General features: G+C 42.5%; 1 protein-coding gene across 1 annotated transcript in view; it reads left to right on the top strand.

Moving 5' to 3' along the window:
- Positions 1-20,606, top strand: part of LOC147733195 (mucin-5AC-like) — a 231,555-nt gene that overhangs the window by 126,094 nt on the left and 84,855 nt on the right. Inside the window, exons 22-28 of the mRNA XM_086956006.1 lie at positions 661-840; positions 3,976-4,215; positions 6,258-6,414; positions 11,109-11,240; positions 14,469-14,613; positions 19,931-19,974; positions 20,185-20,355. Of these exons, the coding sequence (XP_086812132.1) occupies positions 661-840; positions 3,976-4,215; positions 6,258-6,414; positions 11,109-11,240; positions 14,469-14,613; positions 19,931-19,974; positions 20,185-20,355 (1,069 nt within the window). The remainder of the gene's footprint in view (positions 1-660; positions 841-3,975; positions 4,216-6,257; positions 6,415-11,108; positions 11,241-14,468; positions 14,614-19,930; positions 19,975-20,184; positions 20,356-20,606) is intronic.

Here is a 20,606-nt window from a genome sequence, read left to right on the forward strand (position 1 = left end):
CCTTCTAGCGCAAAGGTTATATTAAATGCAAAAACATTATAAACTTGTTAATTTCTAAGTCGTAGATATGTACACAGCTGCATGTATCAGAATGATCAAAACGTATAAAACTAACACAATTGCATTTTATTTTGTTATTATTTGCAGCCTCACCCATGTTTTTAAGGTTCACAATTGCAGCACTATTTCAAGAACTAAATTGTAGATATTATGGTGAAATATTTATGTGCTTAATCGTTTTTGTTTCAACCCTACATTTATTATCGTCAGTGTGCGTACTGATTTCTGTTGTGAAACTCTAGTTCAAACACTCTTACCAGAGCTAAAGAGCGAATGAGATACTAAATATGAAATCATGCTGTACTTAATGTTTTTATTTCAAGGCTGCATTTATGGACAGCTACTACATTCTTTACGACCACAATATAGTAGATAAAATGATTAGTTCCAGTGTTATATAGGGGCTCCAAAATCCCTATATTCATAAGAAAATGTATGTTTATGTGCCCTTAATCTATGCTAAAGTTTTATATGGCAAAGGAGCTTCAATATGGCAATGCCTGATTCTCATTTATTGTTTTAGATCGTAGTCTAACCTTTCATCTGGTAGTCAGAGCTTCTTACATTCAAAATAACCTCTCATTTTTCCTTTTGGATTAGAGCTACAGGTTCACATTTAGCGATGCACAGTTCTCAGTGGTTGACACGGCTATAGGAAAGCGCATCCCCTACAAGATCCGATACATGGGCATATACCTGGTGGTGGAAGGAAGCAATGGAATGATCCTTTTGTGGGACAAGAAGACTACCATCTTTGTCAAGCTCACTACAGCGTTCACGGTGAGTCTTGTAGACCTGGGGTTGTTATAGTTCAGCAGTGGAAGGTCTCCAGCTCCTTATTCGGATCAGCCTTTGCTGAACAAGCAAGGGTGATACAACAGCAGTAGAGACATTGACCTGCTTACAGACAGTCTCACAGAGCTAATCCCAAAGAGACATTGTTGAATTCATTCATAACACACTGAGTGATCAAGAAACGCTCCAGCCAGACACAATGGGAATGGGGGATTGACTTGCAGTCATACAGATTGTAAGGTAGCTTTTTGGGACTAAAACTATCAGTCAGCAGAGTGTGGAACTGTAGACCTGCTAACAGACAGCAGAGGGAACATCCATGTTATTTCTATGTAGTAATGAATAGATGTATCCACATTTCAAATGACCAGAAGAAAGAGGTATGGTCCGCTTTGTGGGGCTTTCTAAATAGAGGAACGACTAGAAGTCTGGCAAAAAGAACTTCACTGACAACGAAAGCCGGTTCCTTGAGATTTTCTGAAAATTAGACATCCACTCGATGTGGTCATTTTTTAGGGCAGGGGTCCTCAAGGGTGAACAATTATTTAAAATTGTACCACAGTCAAAAGGTAAACACTGGTCAGTTAATTTTGACTGATAGAATAAAAATATGTTTATTTGTGAAGTTTGACTATTTTGGGTATGGGTCTGAGTTATTGATCCTTGTAGAATGCCTCAATGATTCTTCCTAACCTTTGCATGACAATAATGAAACAGAGTTTTACGAAGTCCAATAGATGGGCTCACCAGTGTCTTAGAAGTGAAGGATGAAGCCAAGTCCTCCAACATACTTCAAGTTGCTTTCAGGTTGCAGGTGAAAAACCAGAAACAAATGATATCCACAGCAGTGACTTGCAGTGATGAATGGGGTTGAGGGAGATACTGAATGGTGTTAGTGACTTTCAGTTAACATCTATGGTGCAGGTACTATCAAACTGAGTGTATTCCTAAATCTTTTATGAAAAGGCGATTGAATATTGAGAAATCAAAGATTTTGTAGCAATGTCTCAAATTGAATCAAACACAGATGATGACGGGGTAGTGGCACACAGTCCTTGTGCTTGTGACAAAGAGGTTGATTTAAAGTTTGGCATAGAGGGCCCTCCGTTTCAACTGCAAGTACCCACTCGTCAAACTGAAGTTAAGCACACCTGATTTACAGGGGGGCAGATCTTAAGTATGTCAACAACGGAGACTACTCTGGGCATATGTACAAAGAAGTGGTGGAGTGAGGCGATAGCCGTCATGGCTTAACGCCTCACTCCGCCACTTCAGAAACCCAAGGTTGCACCATATTTACAAGAAAATGGTGCAGCCTTGCATTTCCCCCTGCGCTTGCATTACACTTAGTAGCCTAGGCGCCAACGCAGGCACCCTAGCACCATAGTGCAACGGTGTCTGTGTGCAGGGGAAGATTGTTAATATGCAGGAATGAGTCCCTTCCTGCACATAAACAATTTTTAAATGCCTTTTTGTCACTTCTAAGTATGCTGCTTAATGCAGCACACATGGAAGTTACAAAATACCTTTTTTTAAAGATTGTTTATGTGCAGGAAGGTCACCTTCCTGAACATAAACAATCCAAAGCATGTTGCTCTTTATATGTGTGCTGCACAAGGCATCACGCATGGGAAAAGCAACAACGAGGATAAATAAAGCATTTCTCCTCGTTTCGCTAAGTTAAGACCAGGTTTTCCCTGGTCTTAATTTGGCACTGCCTCCTATTTATGCCACCATTGTAAATAGGGGGCAGCATGAAAATCAATGGGTGTTGCAGTGTAACGCCCACCGCAACACCCACTGCCCACCCATTTCATGCTAATCATGAGGGCATTACGCTGCTTTGTAAATAAACGAAGCCCTTACCGCCACAGGAACGTTGGAAAAAGTAACGTTCTTGTGGTGATAAGTACTTGTACTTATGCCCCACTGTCTCTTTCGTTGGCATACGGTGACATACTATCCAACAGCCTGTTGGAGTAAGGACTGTTGGACATTTAAGCAATTTTAATGCATACCTGGTTTAGATTGATTGGGCAGTCAATGGTCAGTTTTTACTCTCCTACAATGTCAAGGGGCATATAAATTCCCATGTTGTGGGGGGTCATATGTTTTTGCTGTTTCAAAAACAGAATCACAAACCGTAATGGCTGCTCTTGCCCATGTTTAGAGCTGTGCACCTGGTTGGCAGACAATTCAAATTTGGTGAAACAAGCACTATGCATATGCTGGGAGTAAAGTACACCGCCACTCCTACAGACTTACCTCTACCTGCCAAACTCGAAATTAGCCCAAATTCCACAGCATATGTGGAGTGGTTACTTCAGACATTTAGGATTAAGAGCAATTTATTCAAAATGACCGAAAGCATGATAAAACAATGCGGTATACGGTATACTCAGACAAAGAATATAGATTATGGCACTAGATGGGTGGGTCATTCATCATGAGTTCTAGATGAATTATACTCCAGCCACTCCTTGGGAAACTCTAAAGAAGAAGCATAAAATATATGTATTGTTCGTTGATTACTTTACCGAAAATTCCTTCCACACTGTAGCGTTAGCCCCAGAAACCAACATTGAAAATGTGTATCTATCAGTAGCAGCTGCTACCGGACCAGGGTGAGGCAGGGGAGGGGGCGGAAAGTGGGGGTGGGAGGGTTTAAAAACACTTACCTGTGAGGGCCGGCTGCCGCATCTCCTCTGTCCTCTTCTTCCTGAAGCCCCAATAGCCAATCACAATGCTGCATTGCAGTGTTGTGATAGCGCCTTGGATCAACGCTCAGCCAGGGAATGGGGGCCTGGGCATGTTACGCCTGCATGGAGAAGATGCGAAGTGCACATGAATGTTTGGCTGGCCAAAGCTGTAGCAGAAGAAACATAAAATTATAATAGCGAGAGCTCTTATCATTTTATGTTTCCTTTACATCACTGCTGAGAAGCAGTTGAGAAATGCTCCTCCGCCTTAGCGGAGGTATCGCCACTGACCTCTATGTATTTCTGGGGTATTGATTAACCCCAAACGTCTTTATCAACGTATGAGGGCAATTTACTCATGCACGGTAGCTGCGAATTTCATGCTTATTACAATTCTAACTTTGAACCCTTCACCTCCTAGGGTGCGGTGTGCGGCCTCTGTGGTAACTTCGATGGGAACAGTTTGAATGACTTCACCACCCGAAGCCACTCTGTGGTCGAAGACGTGGCCGAATTTGGCAACAGCTGGAAGTTCTCCGCCTCCTGCGGGGATGTGCCCCACCCTCCAGTGCCCTGTGCGGACAATGCACCCAGGAGATTCTGGGCCCAAAAGCAATGCAGCATAATCTTGAGTGTTACCTTCTCTGACTGCCACCGCCAGGTACTTAACCGCGTCACCACCCTTAGAAAGTCAGTGCCCTTTCAGGGTTAATTCGCCACTTTAGTAAGGTTCAGCCAGGGCACAAGTCCTAAAAAAAGAAGTGGGGGGACACTGACGTCACGACAGGAAGTGACGTCACGAAAGGTGGCTTGCACCATCAGACTTATTGCCTCCCCTCGCTCACCCCTTAGACGTGATTGCATCAGAGAAGCCAGATGCGTGAGCAGCATTCTGAATGAGCCCCAATCTCGCCCCAGAAAGGCCAAAGAATGAATGTGTGGCTCCATTTGCTCCAGTTATCCAGCTCCCGGTAAAATAAGTGGGGGGATAATGTCCACCCACGTAGTACCCCGACTCGAACCTTGGGTACAGCTCTCAAGTGAGGGTCTTTGTCAAAGAAGGGTGACTGCCTTCATTTCTGTCCTTGATTTTCTTGGAGCTAGAGAGATTAATCTAATTACGAGAATTGACCCTGCTTTTTGATTTGCGCCAAACAGCTCACTTTGTATTTTGGTACATTTTGTATGTTTTTTGTTTTGTGTTTGCAATTGTAACAATATGTAAAAATCATTTCCAAATAATGATCATCTCGCTAAACAAGGACGAGTGTCTCATAGCAGCAAAACAGATTTTAAAACTAAGCAACTGTGCTTGGAAACGGTAAAATGTTAAAATGTATAGAAAATCATCGCCTTTCACTCTGCTTTGCGACCGTTATCAGATACAGCCATTTGTAGGGGGAGGTGGGCAGTGGGATACAAAGCTGTAATTTCGGGTCCCATGAGATACAAAAATTAGGAAGCAACTAAGCCATGACAGTATGACAGTTTACAGAGAAAGAACTGATGTGACAAATATGCTATACATGCTATAGATAGCGCGAATCTGCCCTGCCATTTCCTCATGCCCACTTGGTTCAGGGACTACATGGAGTTTATTCAGGTGCATTGCTCCAACTTGAATTATTGGTGGGGAGGGGGGTAAAATGTCGATTCAGACTAAAACTTGGGGTAAATGTCTATGTCTATGTCTATGTATTTATTTTTATATAGCGCATATATCACCGAATCGGTCTCAGAGCGCAGAAAATGATAGTGGTAGAGATAGACAGAGTACCGAGATATAAATATGATAAACGAGGCTTCGGTCCTGGAGGAAGGGCTTTTGACTCTCAACCTTCACAGTAGTCGCTGGCTTAGGGTTTAGTAAACTAAAAGGACTAACTAAATACATAGAGGCTTAATTACAAGCCACTTGCGCCTCCGGTGCATCACTTTTAATATTGGAAAAAGCGACCTTCCGGTGGTACAAGGAGATTGTAAATAAGCCCCATAGTGTTTCCCCACAAGACTCAGAATTCAGGAATTTGTGTCTTCATATGTTTCAGGTAATGCAATGTGCATTGGTATTCAGCCTATAAAAACCTAAAAGTGTGCATTTCTAATACTTAACCAGTCACACGTCTGAAACAACAGAATCAGACATAACAAGCGAACATTGGAAAAGAGCAGTCATAGTAATTCATGTCTTCTTGTCATTTAGCTTATAGTAGCTAGAACAAGATTGAGCGAGAGGTAGCCAGAGGTTCGCCAATGTTAACCTACCAGCCCACTACTAAGATAACTCAACTGCTGATTCCTGCCAATTGTTATTATAATATATATATATATATATATATATATATATATATATATATATATATATATATATATATATATATATATATATATATATATATATATATACATATATATATATATGTATACACATATATATAATATAAATGTACATATATATATATATATATATATATATATAATATGCATATATACACACACATTCAAAGACGCATGAATATTTATATTTATATATATGTGTGTGTGTGTGGGTGGGTGTGTGTGCGTGTTTGGTGAGTGTTTTCTGTGTTTTGGCATTGGCCAAGGACCCAATGGGTTACATTTTGTACTGTGAATAAACAATTAACAATGTATAAGTAAAAACATCAATGCGGGCTAATAAGGGCTTCTCTCATCCTGGGGCAGATCGACCCAGTCCCATTCTATGATATATGTGTGGGTGACGCCTGTGCCTGCGACACCGGCGGAGACTGTGAATGCTTCTGCACTGCGGTAGCTGCCTACGCCCAGGCCTGCAGCGACACTGGAATTTGTGTCTACTGGAGAAGCCCTGAAATATGCCGTGAGTACCACACACATACCTTGCAAAACAAATGAACAACACCAGGCAATACAGGGGAAGCAGGAGGAAGGGAATCACAAACAGGAGCACAAGCACAACGCTTAAGGGCCTGTCTCTCAAAGTTTCTTCTGGGAGTAGTTGAGTCATGCTCCTGTCTACATTATCAAAATTCACGAGTGTGTCAAAAGTTCTTGGAATTCCATCCAAAGACAGTGCAATATCGTCCTTTCTCTCCCACCTTTGACACAATTTCACTGAGGCAATACAACTCACCATGTGATAACAGCATTTGTGCATTTGTCAGCATTTGCCAGCATTTGTCAACAATTGTTTTACCAATGTATTTTATAACACAGGGCTTGACTATGAATGTGGCTAGAATAGCCTTGCTCACCACATATATGTTCGGAGGATGATATTCACATACATGGCCTCTCCTGCACCCTTCGTTTTAATGACCCTGGAAGGAGTGTTTTAACTGGAGAATTGTGCTACCTGAGGTTAGAGCAGTGGCAAGAGTTGTCTCTGGAAATGCCATATCACATGGAGCCCTGGGTATATAATTCATAGTAAATTATAAATAGCAGCCAATATAGTGATCAACGCATGAATATATATTCACCATTTTCCAGTGGCATGCAGATTAGTCTACGGTGCTTGTGCGTCTGGGCCTGTTTGTCCACCAGGTGCTTCTAAATGTTCAGATGTACAAATTAGGTATCATTTGCCAGGATGCATGTACCAAGCGTATGCAGTGTCTTACTTCAGAACTTGTTAGTCACATCCAACTTCCAGTGCTAGGAAACGACCTCAAGGCAATGTGGCCAGCCAACGCAAGAACATAAATAGAATAATGAATAAAAACAAGGCACATAAACATTATCAAATATTACCTTCGTGGCCAGAAGTGCCTACTCTGATTAAAGATAACATTTGCGTAAGGTATGGAAATCACTGTGCATTTGTAATATGAGTTTATCTTCAAAATATAAAGCAATACTTTATTTAGCAAAGTTAAGAAAGTTGGTCCTTTTTGATTCAATACAATGGCTATCTCATCTCGGAAAAGAGGTTCGGAGGGTTTTACTTATAATTCTGATTAGAATTATGTAACCAGACATATATCCATAGACTCTTCAACACATCTTCAGCCGAAGTAAGCGCTTTACACATACTATTTCAATTTAATTCAGCATTCGTCTGTGTCATTAATGACAGTGATTACACAGTGCTAAGGACTCTGTATCACTCAACTGATTTTTTTATTTGAGCAAGTCTCTCAACAAACTGTTCAGTGGATCAATGGACTTTCAATAGAACTTACAGCGTAACCGGCAAATCTTCTGAAAACTGCCATGATCCACCTAGCCTTTCATCCTTTTGTGGGCAATGAAATGATGACTAGTGATGCCATAATTATTGCTTTTGTAATGCATTAATGCTTCTTTTCCTAAACTTTGGCATGACATTACTTTTTGAAATATTTGAAAATGACCTATCTCTAAAATTGAAACACAAATGTTAAATGTGTGCATTTCCAACTGTAGTGAAAAGTACCCCTTACATTTATAAAGACTTCAGCACCGACAGGTGTTTATTATAGCCTTATAGCCCACCGTAGCGCACTATACCGGCTATTAAAGGCCCGCTCCAGCGTTAAAGGCCCAAGCTGAAGGCGAGGGCCTTTAACAAGGGAGCAGGACTTGAATAGCCGGTATAGCCCAGCTACGAAGGGCCAAAAGGCTACTAGAACATTCTGCCACTAGAGGGCAGAATGTTCTAACAAATAAAACAAAGGCCTCTCAGAGCCCTAGGGGGTTGAAATCCCCTCTGCTCTGAGAGGCCTTTGTGAAAACAACATTGGAATGTTGCTCTGCGGACGTTTACCAGCCCGTAGAAGCATGGTGCACTCCATTGTCTTCAACGGAGTGCTCCACATCCCAATGTTCTAATAATAAATACACCATGCTGTGGCGGTTCTTGCATGCTATGCTTATTCCTCTTGCAACAATATTTCTGCAAGATGCATAGAATCTTTTCATATCATAAAAAGCATTAAATGTGTAATGGATGGATGTAGAAATTTTAGCCGCGCTGACACAGACCTTGGAGTCTGTGTGACAACAGGCACTCCTCTCCTCCGTCTACCTATGAAGCACTATCAAGTGCCTATATATTCCCCCTTTTACAGACACTTAGGGGCCCATTAGGATCTCGGGCGGATCGCCCCCACCCGCATGGCGGTGGCGATCTGCCCGAGATCCTTCCCCGCCCGCCACCCATTTCCCCCGCCATATTACTATGGTGGGGTGACCGCGGCAGACGGAAAGACCGTCGGCCGCTTCCCCGCCCGGTTAACCAGTTGACCGAGCGTAAAAGAATTTAATATGGTGGCGGTGTCTGTTAGACACCACCAGCCATATTAGGACGGGGCGGAAACATGCCTTTCCGCCACGGAAAGGCATGCGGGGATTGCTTGTGGGGGCCCGTTGTGGGGTGGGGAAGAATGGGGGGTGCACATGGGGGGTACCTATGGTACCCTCAGCAGTTACATGCACAACATGGCAGGCACCGCGCGGTGCCTGGCATGTTGTACATGGAAGTGCACAACATGCCTTCCTGGCATTGCGGCCACAATGACAGGAATGCAGGATACGCCCGCCACTGTGGCGGGTGCATCCTAATGGCCCCCACGGGACCTCCGCCCTTATGGTGGGCGGTCCCATTTCATGATAGGATGGCGGGTGGACAAAGTCTGCCCGCCATCCTAATGGGCCCCTAGGTAGGTAGGTAGGTAGGTAGTTTAGGTGTGCTTGACATTCATATGGGGAATTAACCAGTTACGTCAGCATTATGGAATAGGTGTGGATTGCAGTAGTATAATCGGTCCTGACAAAAGCCATGAGCAGTTGGGAATATAAGTGGCTGAAACATGTTGACCCTAAGAGGAAGTAAAGATAACTAGAGTTGGTGCCCAGATTAAAGCGTTAGGACTTCCATTCAGGTATTTCTAAAGAGTAACCCTACCCCCTGTAGTCTTCGTAAAGTAAAGGCTGTAGGCAACAAGAAACAACATCTTTGCATTTGCAGATTAGTGAAGAAGCACTGGATTCAGAAATATAGATTTATTAGAAATGAATGAAGTGGTAGCTTGGAGAAGACAGGAAAAAAAATTCTAGCGGGTAGGTTGAGCAGTTGAATGCATCATGCAAATCGTATTTGCATATTCACAACAAGCTGACTTGTGGAACAAATCCAGTGTGACCTCTGGCCAGATTATAGATACAGAAGTGGGCATTGAGCTCACCAGGAGTTTGCGTCCCGTTGTTGTACCATCAGCGCACTTCCACATTTCCGAAGGCTTGCGAACACTTGTGCAGTCTATTGTCCAATACCATTTATGGGGTGTACATTATAAATCAGCGCAGTGTTACAAATGTGTTCCTTCATTTGAACGTAGGATATGGCATCATGCAACTAAGAAAATGCCCTTCCCCTTGCAAATCTTCGATAAGGGCGCAGAGGTGAAGAGACTGTGTGGTCCAGCGAAAGTGGCATAGAGTTAATAAATCACCGCCTGCAGTCCTCATGATGACTCCATTTGGAAAGAATATCTGTGGGCTTCCTTACTCTTATCAGCCTCTCTGCCCCACCAAAGCTAGTTTGGTTTGGCTTGTAGTGAAAAGTATGCCTATGGTTCAGGAGACATCTTTCTGACCTTCACTGCAGCCCTCGCTCCAGGCAAGGTTGCATTGGAGAAAGAGCATCTTCTGTAATCGGGCGCATGGGGCTGATCTGCAGTGAATGCACCAAATAAAAGGAAAACATCTATTTCAACACAGTCATTACAACAACTTGCCTTTACAACGCAACTGTTACAACACAACTGCCTTTACATCGCATGGCAAAACAATGCATGCCATTGCAATGCATGTCACTACAACGCATGCCATTACAACGCATACCATTACAACTAATGACATTTCAACACATAATAAGGTAAATAATGGAGATTTGTTTAGTATTAGAGGGGTATGGGTTTTTGGGTACATGGGAATAGTAATTTTTACCCCTACACTATCCAACGCTTTCCCTACTGTTGCACTCACTGGAGGGGAATAGTAATTTTTACCCCTACTCTATCCAACACTTACCCTGATGTTTCCCTAAAAGTATTATGCATTGTAATGGTATGCATTGTAATGGTATGCGTTGTAATGGTATGTGTTGTAAAGGAATGCATTATAATGGTAGTTAAAAAAATGCTTTGTAATGGCATGCGTTGTAAAATCATGCAATGTTATTGTAGTTGCGATGTAAAGACTACATTGTAAAAGCATGCGTTGTAATTGCATGCGTTGTAACGTTATATATTCCAAATGAAAGTGTGCACTGACACACCCAGATCGTGAGCCCAGTGTGTAATCGGGCGCCTGCTCATATTTCTGTTACTGGGCATCAAAGAAGACAACTGCTAAAAGTAGAATGTTGGTTTTTACAGGTGCAATCAATGAAACTGTGGATGATGTAATGATTAACACATTTTGTGACTGAGTCTTCTTAATGCAAATGCTTTTTTGTACTGTGCCAGTGACATATTAAAAACAATACAGCATTCCCTAAGAAGCCTGTTTCTGTAGTCGTTATTTAATATGGTCGTCTTATTCTGTTTTTGATATTTCCCCTCTCCCCAGCCTTGTTCTGTGATTATTTTAACAAACATGATGACGGTTGCGACTGGCACTACCAGGCCTGCGGCGCCCCCTGCTTGAAGACCTGTCGGAACCCCACTGGGGAGTGCTTGTATGTATTGCCAGCACTGGAAGGTGAGAGAAATCGTAGGAAAGCGCAGGTGTCACATAGGATGCCCACTGACTCGACCGCGTGGCACCGCCATTAGACGTGGGCATCTGACTGATGGTGATATGTTTGCTGAGAGACGCGTGTCTAGTACTTGCTAAGCGAGGGCGGAGGGTGCTCTTTAGAAACTGGGGTAGGCAAAGCAGAGTAACCGCAAGAAGGGGAGAAATCTACTTACTTATTATGAAGTGTTTTTAAAGTGCTACTTGTCTTCTTTATGCCACTTTGGAGTGCTTGACAGACGGATAGACAAACACAGCAGGGTAGTAGGATGGACATGTTAAAGCCTAAATGGTTGGACAGGTGATTCAAATACGTGACACGTGATCAGGTGCATGACGTGATTACTGGGCGCAAGTGCTAGCTATCCATTATGCCATCACACCCTGCCATGGCATTAGTTCCTGCTCATAACTGTTGCAGAAATGTCTGCCGGGTCTGCATATTGCTTCTTATTATGATGTCTTCTCTGCCCTTGACTGTGCAGAAAGGGGTGTAGGAGCCAATGGGAATGGGAGAGTGATTTTCTTCCAGACGAAATTCTTGGAGAGGGAGATGGAACTGATGAATGGGTGTGGATTCGATGGATAGATATATGTGTACAGTCATACTTATTTAGCACAAACCTAAGCAATTTGTGGTTTACTCATGTGAACATTTTAGTCAAGAGCTGGGGCTAAGTTAGATCCCAGGTCCTGGGGTTCCTAATTCGACAGCTAGCCACTAGACCAAATTACCGCCCAAAACTGAATTCTTATTCACCACTCTTCAAAGCAAGTGATGATATTAACCTGAAAATAGAACTGTCGTCTCAGCTTTCACAGAATACCCAAATTGGGGAGGAATCTGCACTTTTTAAGTAATGGAGGTGTCTTAATGTCATCCTTCATTCTTTCATATAGGACTTCCTGTTTTCCTGAACTATATTTCACTGCACTCCTGCTGAATGAAGCAAGAACAAAAGCTCACTGCATTGTCACCTCCCTCTAATACCCACAGGCATACGAAGGCCAAATCTACAAGGCCCTTTGAGGGTACAAACCCTGCGATTTGCAAACAAATGTGCGACTTCAGAAAGGCTTTTTACAATGTACAAAAGCCCTTTTACAAGTCATAAAATTCTTTCTGACTCGTAAAAGATATTTATCTATGGTCTGTGACTGCAATTGTGTTTTCGAATCAATAATTAGTTACTGACCCCTAAAAATGATTCCTATGTTTAAATGCTGTCCCTTTCACAACTCCATCCTTACATTTGTAACCATTCACGGGGGAAGGGTTGCATTATAATTACAGTCCCATTTGCCAGCCAGACAGTGTACAAATTGTGTATCAATAGTTGCAAATGGCAATTGTACAGCTGGCTCATAACACTTCTTCCTAAATTTGCATGCTCAGAAAGGACAGATCCTTAAGGATGTTAGTGGAATAAATTAACCAAGGGTGTTATGCCCCTTGAACCAGCAGAGAGTATCACAACAGGGCAACATCTACTCTGGGCTTCCATCCTCTCTCCACCCATGCAACTGTCAGTTCTCCCCTTGTCATAGGTCCATCATTCCACATGACCTCCCAAGACTGAGAAAAGCAGAGGAAAAGTTTATGCATACACATTAGTACTCCTCCCTTCCTTGCAGAGTAAAATAAAACACAGGCATCTGAAATCAAATCAAAAATAAATGTTTGTCAGCATATAGAGTCCACACATAATGTTTATTATGTAGTCTCTAGACTCCATACACACAAAATCTCTACAATTAGGCCCAGGTCGAAGGATCGCGGTTCCAAAGCCATAATCAGTCACGAGGCTCCCAAAACCACAAAGTAAATCAACACTGTTCAGTCAACATGTTCTCAGACCCCATCATCCTGAAACCCTGATTTGTACCTGGGCCTAGGGCCCCTATCACTAGAAAAGCCTAAACTGACATTCTAGCCTCGCAAACAGAAGACAGCAAGCTCCAGCTGCATGATAAGCCACTCAGTATATCTGCTGTAATTTCATGATGAGGCACACTGTCTCAACACAGAGCGAATGTCTCTTGTTCATCTTAGACATCTTAAGTTCCTACATACAACTCATTATTTCTCCCAGGTAATAAATCTATATGTATGTAGGTATGTATGTATGTATGTATGTATGTATGTGCTATTTCTATGATACAAGCGTAGCCAAAAGTAAGAGGAATGCTGTACTGGGTCAAAGACAAGGAGAAAGCCAATGAGCGATAGGAGGGTTAAGTGTGCTGTGGGCGGTTAATACATTGTGATGTAGTGTAGTGTTCTTTAACAAGGTAAGGATTCAACTCTTTCCTAAACTGGAGCAGCATTGCAGCATTCCTAAATGATGCAGGGTTGTTGTTCCAAATCCAGGGTGCATAAAAGGACAAGCATTTGAAATGCAATAGGTCTCGCATTTACGTGAGTTTGAGCTATTGCCATTGTAAATGACAAGTACTATGGAACTCATCCTTGAGTTCTAAACAAAATGCAAAGTGGTCCAAGCATCACTTCTCTGGCTTCTCCTACAGCTCAGCCTTATCTATTTGCAGGAGATGCCAACATCTCAAACATGAGACAATGATATCAATTTGCTCAGTTATATCCATCAGTCTATCACAAATCCCACACCTAAGGTAGAGAAATACAGAGAACACTGGCTCCTTTCACCAGGGATAAATCTGTAATTTTCCAGGCCCTTTTACCTTAAAACACAGACAGAAGTCTATCAATAAATACAGCATATCATTGCACCTTTGTCATCAGTGCAGCCTCAGGGCTTTTTGGTGAATCAGGGGTCAGGACATGTGAGGACATGCCAAGGGGTTCAAAAGAACAAAAGATGTTAAGGCATGGAAAAAGGGTGCGGTTTATACAGGACACTGTTTGCAGGTACGAGGGGAGGCCATCCCACCATGAGCAGAATCTAACTTGCTCAGCTATCCACTCTCCACTCATCTAACTGTCCATCGTCAGACGCTGAACGCTCAAGATTCTGCATTACCTTACAAGCCATGGCAGTAAAAAGGACAGGGAATAGATGCAAATATTCACATTACAAAAACTGTACTCAATGGAGAATAAGAAAATTAGAAAAACTTAGTTTTTCACAAGTTCCTTTTCTCAATTGCCGTAACAGTTTACAGCATGAAGTATGTCTCAAAGCTTAAAATGGCTTCAACCCCCTTTTCTAGGATGCTATCCTAAGTGCCCAGAAGAAAAACCATATTACGATGAAGATAAAAAGCAGTGTGTGGAAATATGTGGCTGTTATGACGACGAAGGGAACCGCTACGAGCTTGGCGAAAAGGTGGATCTCTGTGAAAGCTGTCAGGCCTGGTAGGTACCTAAGCCCATAAAGTCTGTTGTCATGTACCTGATAAGTGGAATCAAGTCATTTGAATGATCCTCTAAAGATGCCCTGCACCCCATAAAAAGTATAGCTTTTGATCATGGTAGACTGTGGATCAATTTAGGACTGCATTTTTCAATGGACACGAAGGGCCAGATGAACAAAGCCATTTAGCATTTCTTAATGGGTTGAATCGCTATTTCAGCCCATTAAGAAATGCTAAATGGCCTTTTCCTATGTGAAAAGGCCAAGTCACGTTCTCAATTTGCAATTTCTACTTGGTGGAAATCGCAAATTCCAAATACGATTTTGGGGATCGCAAATAAGGATTACCTATTTGCAATTCCCAAAGCACATGTACAAAGCATTTCCTAAATGCGAATTGGGCATTTAGGAATTGAAATTACCATTAACTTAAACTCGATGGTAACTATGTGCAAATTGAAAAAATACATTTAAGGCCAGATTTACAAAGACCTTTTGCATTTCTTACCAGCCGAATCACAATTTTTGCCTGTAAAGAAATGCAATACAGCTTTTTCCTATGTACAAAGGCCTTTTGGGAGTTGCAAAATGCAATTTCTACCCAGATGAAATGACAATTTGCGATTCTCTAAATAGGAAATTGCAAATAGGGATTTCCTATTCATGATTTCTTAGCATATGTACAAAGCATTCCCTAAATGCAAAATGAGCATTTAGGAAATAAAATTACCATTTACTCAAAGTTGATGGTAACCATGTGCAATTTAAAAAAGTCTCCCAAAGATGCTTTTTTTAAAGTGTAATAGAGCACACATATGCCCCTAGGGCATATGTGTGCTCTACATGTGCACCACTATTTTTGGGGCGCATTACGGGGAGCCTTATGCCCACAGCCATCATTGGTTTTACATTTCCAAAATACCGATTTCCTAATAGGAAATCTTTATTTTAGAAATGCAAAGCCAGTCCATTGGTTTGAATGGCATAAGATTTACTATTTGCGATTTCCAAATAGCGAGTCCTACTCCTTAGGAATCGCTTTAAGGAAATCGTTAATTTCATACATATCATTTAGCATTTCCTAAAAAGCGATTCCAATGGAGTCGCTATTTAGGAAATGCACAGTTGCATTTTTGTACATTTGACCCTAAGTGTCGGACCTCCTGCGGTAAGCACCTAAATCTGATATGCAATCATTTTCACATTCAATATATTTCAAACAGTAAAGTGATGTATTTTTGTTAGTTGTAATAATCATCACATCCGCGAAGTCCAATTTATAATCAGGCCCACACATTTGTATTTGTTCACCATATTGGTGGTGGTAGCCTAATTGCCATTTGTCAGAATGCAGGGTGACCCATACAGATTGGAGCAAATGCTCGGGAGAGAATGTGGCAAAACGGCTAGGGCGGTTGATCTCAGAGCTGGAGAACCGGGTTAGAGTCTGAGCGGGGACGCTCAACATTCTGTGGTTCCGGGCAAATCACGTAATCTACCCGTGCCTAACAAAAATGAATGTGTGAGTATATAACGTAACTGGTGCTCATGTAAAGCGCTCTGATACCTCCGGGTCTAGTATGCGCTTATAAAACTCCTAAAACAAAAAATGTTACCACATCCGATTAGTGTATGAGAACATTCTGCTCACCATAGTCTAACATAGTTTCTTGGTATGGGGTGCTGCCCAGCATGGCGCATGATATCTATAAATCTGACCAGCTTGTGTAAGCAAAAATTATAATAAACCAAAATGAAATTTGACTACTTCATATTAGTTATCACACGCGGGTTAACTTAAATCGAATACGATTTCCAAAGGGCAGAAAGAGCAGTTAGCTTGTGGCCCGCACACTTTTGTGTAGCTCAACCTTCAAAACTAATTGATCAGACATATTCAGGGGGTTGTGGATAACCTACTCCATAACTGATATGCACAGACCTGGGTCCTGTGCTCTTCATGCTACTGGAGTCAAACTAGCCAGGCTGATGATGAGGCTGATGAAGAGTAAAAACCCTGAAACTCATCCTAGGATGCCTGTTTCAGTCGAGGGAGAACCAGGCCTGGCAGTTCAGGCTGGACTGTTCCCATGGGGAGCAAAAAAATGATGCGTTTAGGTCCAGATCTCTGTACTTAGGTGAATGTTTGACATTGTTCAGCATTCGGTCCATCAATTGTTCTTTTTGCACTCTATCATGCCAGGCAGGTTTAACCGCCAGATTCATCATTCTCCCGTTTTGCGAGGCCCTAATAGCGATTCATAGCGAATCGCTATTAAGGACTCGCAAAACGGGATTCATGTAGGAATCGCAATATTTTTTGCGATTCCTACACATTCTTTATTTGCGATTAGCAAATTGCTAATCGCAAATAAGGAAAAACTCCCCATGCATTCCCATGGGCCAAAAGGCCCATAGGAATGAATGGGGAGTATTCCTTATTTGCGATTAGCAATTTGCTAATCGCAAATAAGATAGCGATTTGAAGGGTGCCAGGGGTGTCCAAAGGACACCCTGTGGCACCCCTCAAATGATCTGTGACACAGGTGTTGCACACACACATGTCCAAAGGACATGTGTGTGTGTAACATGCAACTCAGAAAAATGCATTTAAATGCATTTTTCTGAGTTTTCGCAATTTACCGCGAGGTCTGACCTCGCGGTAAATTGCGCCTAGAAATTGCGAATTCGCAAATTTAAATAGGATGTTGAATTGCATTTAAGGAATCTCAAATAGAGATTCCTCAAATGTCATTCCTCGCAAAATTGCGAGATCGCAATTAGCGATTTTTACATTTGGGATGCTGAATCCCAAATGCAAAAATCGCTCTCGCAAAGGGCCGAATTCTCAGAATCTGGCCCTTTGCGAGCGCAAAAAAGCTTGATGAATCAGGCTGAATGACTCAAGAGAGGAAGAAAACTGCACTGGCAAATAGCACTAATGCTTTTTTCAATTACCTTATGCCTGTTACTGAAAAATCAAGAACAGTCTGCAGATTACGGCACTCTCTATACCATGGGATTTTGCTTGAAGATATCATTGAGTGAAGGGGAAGTTTGGGCACTGCCACAAAGAGGAGTCGACCATATTGTGAAAGAAATCATCAACATGAACTAGCACCAGTGAAAGAAGACTACTTGAAAGGTTCTCCACTTGCTCTTGGGGAAGTTCTTTCTTAATTAAATTCACTCCTTGACAATATGTACATGGCCTGAAAGGGCAATGACTCAGATGCCTGCAACTTTGGGCTCACACCATACAACAGCGATCAACTTCCTGTTGATACAATCGACACACTACACCAAATAAAATAGGTAAATGCATGCTGATATGCCCCTTGGTGAACATCACTCTGTGCTCTGCATTGTCCTTAGTTCAGCCTTCCTCATTACAAATAAATAGATTTCACCATACATTTTATTTCAAAGAATGTTTGTAGAAGATGGCATTTGGGTATCAAAGAAATGGGACCTCCATTTGTCACCGTACCTTAACTCCAATCGCCTTCACCCGAGACATACTGGCTTCTTCCCCAGGGCTGGACTGGGAACCACAACCGGCCGTGGCAAAGTGCTCAGCTGCCCCCCATCCCCTCCCCACTCGGGGGGGTTGGATGTGCCACCGAGCTCTTTGCCGGGCCGGTTTTCGGCCAATTTTGGTACAGGGCCGATTTTGCAGCTATGCTGTAAAAACGACCCTGTAACTAAATCGACCCCCAGGGGCCCAAAACTGCCCACCCCGTGCGGCACACCGGGGGATTGCCCGGTGCCCGCTATGTCCAATCCGTCCCTGTTCTTCCCACTGTAGTAACTACCACCACTTCCCAAGATCCATATTTTGATCTCCATCAACTATACTGCCGCTGCCACAGGACTTTCCTACTTATTCCCTCTCGTGGAACTTCAGTGTCCTTTGCAGACATACTAACCGTATCTGTATGTCAAAGCATTTCAAAGGCTAAAGTGGTATTAAGGTGACATGTTTGCTGATACACAGACCAATGGACAGAAATATACAAATATGTGGTAAAAACATTTACTCTTTGTTGGACAGCAAGAGACCAAGATCCAGATTGAGGTCCGGTTTGAGAATGCATTGTCCTTCAATAAGGGTATTGAAGTTGTTGTGCCAGACATGTCAGAGGTCTGGGCCAACAAAGCATTGACATTTGTCTGCCCTTGCACTGCACCACCTGCAGCTGCAGTAAAGGGGTTCTGGGCTACAGCCCAGGGTCTCCAGTGAGTGTGTGTGGCACAGCCCTTGGACCTCATAGCCCCATACCATCACATTGCCTCGATATGAAGACATGCTGTGGTAGCAGGGACATCTTAAGGATTTTGGAGGCCCTGGGCCAATCGTATTTTGGGGGCCCTTGTTCAAAACAGCTTTGAAATTATGATCCAATTTCATCCATTTCTTTGGCCAGGTCACTGACAGAGCTCAGACATAATGGTGTACATTCTAAATGTGTTTACCTATAATATTAAATAATGGTGAAGTGTTTGCAATATTGTAACACAGCAGCAGCTAACTAATATTAGTGCAAAGAATCTATGTGACCCCCCTCCCATTTGTCATATATTTTTTGATCTAAAATAAGCATTTGTGATGGATGCTGCATGAAACATAAACACATTTTACTGCAAAATGTCAGTAATGTATTCTCACAAATCACACACATTAAAAACACATTTAAGCAAAACGGTATTTAAAATCATCTGTTTAAAATTATTCAAGGTCATCGGGGCAAGAATCTATGCAGAACAGAGCTGGCTCTATCAGGGGCCCCGCTGAAAGGCTGTGGCCATGGGACATAGCCCACTTTGCCCAGGCCTTAAATCGTCTCTGTGGGGTGGGGGAAACCGCACCTTTCCACAAGCACTCCTTGTCGATACTGGGCGCACTGCATCTTTTGTGAAAAATCAGGCCCATATTTAATAAGAACTGCCAGCCACAGGCTTTTCAAAGCTACTAACCCTTTTCAGTACAGTCATGCCAGAACAAGCCTTCTGTTAGTTTCCTACCTCTCCTGGGTGCCGCTTGTGTTAACCTTTTCACTGCTTAAATTCTTTTTTTCCCTTCATCCATTATTCTCAGGTGATGGTATCCTCACCTAGGAAAAAGTGCAGTAAGTGTACCGTTTATGATGTCAAAATTGAGCTCGACGAGTCTCTTCAGAATGGGGCCATCTGACTGGATGTTCTGGCCACAAGACAGTTTCTTTTCTGTATTCGTTTTACGAAAGGCAAACTCTGAGTTTCTTGATACTGGGATTTACAAGGAATGGTAGATTAACGCTTGTGTTTGTTTTCTTTCAGCAACTGTACAGTAAATGGAATAAAGTGTGCATATGATATTCGAGGTAGGTGGTCAAATGTGTAAGTGTTCTATCCGTGCAATCGTAGGCACTGACCCCTCTTCCCTCTTTCCAAGTGACCTGTTATTATTGAGTTCATGGTGTGACCTTAAATGACAGAATAAGTTAGAATCCGTTACAGTAATTGGCATTTCATGATTCTAAATGCTGTCTGCTGGCAGTAAGCATCCTGATTGTTGCCTTTGCTCTTTGCAGCCTGCTTCTGTGTATACCTCGGAAAGGTGTATAAATACAACGAAGTGATCTACACTACAACAGGCTTGGATGGCAAGTGCATAAACATGACCTGCGGAGCCGATGGCAACATAGTGGCCGTGGCCTACTTGTGCCTGACAACAGCAATGACCACAGCAAGCACACAAACAGGTAACCGTATCCATCTCTTTCATCCTAGAGGCAGCGGTGTGCCTTCTGTGCAGAGGTGTTAAGCCACACAGACAACAGAGAACAAGCATTGGCATAGCCAATAGGTCTCGCCTTTGGGACCTTATAAGTGTTTAGCCATGCAACAGTTAATGTTGTTGCACCAAGGATATTGTGCTGGAGAACTTAACACTTATAAAGTCCCAAAGGCAAGACCTATTGGCTATGCCAATGCTTGATTCTCATTGGTGAAA

The sequence above is a fragment of the Lissotriton vulgaris genome, chromosome 2_1 (genome assembly GCF_964263255.1).
Source record: "Lissotriton vulgaris chromosome 2_1, aLisVul1.2, whole genome shotgun sequence".
NCBI lineage: Eukaryota > Metazoa > Chordata > Amphibia > Caudata > Salamandridae > Lissotriton > Lissotriton vulgaris.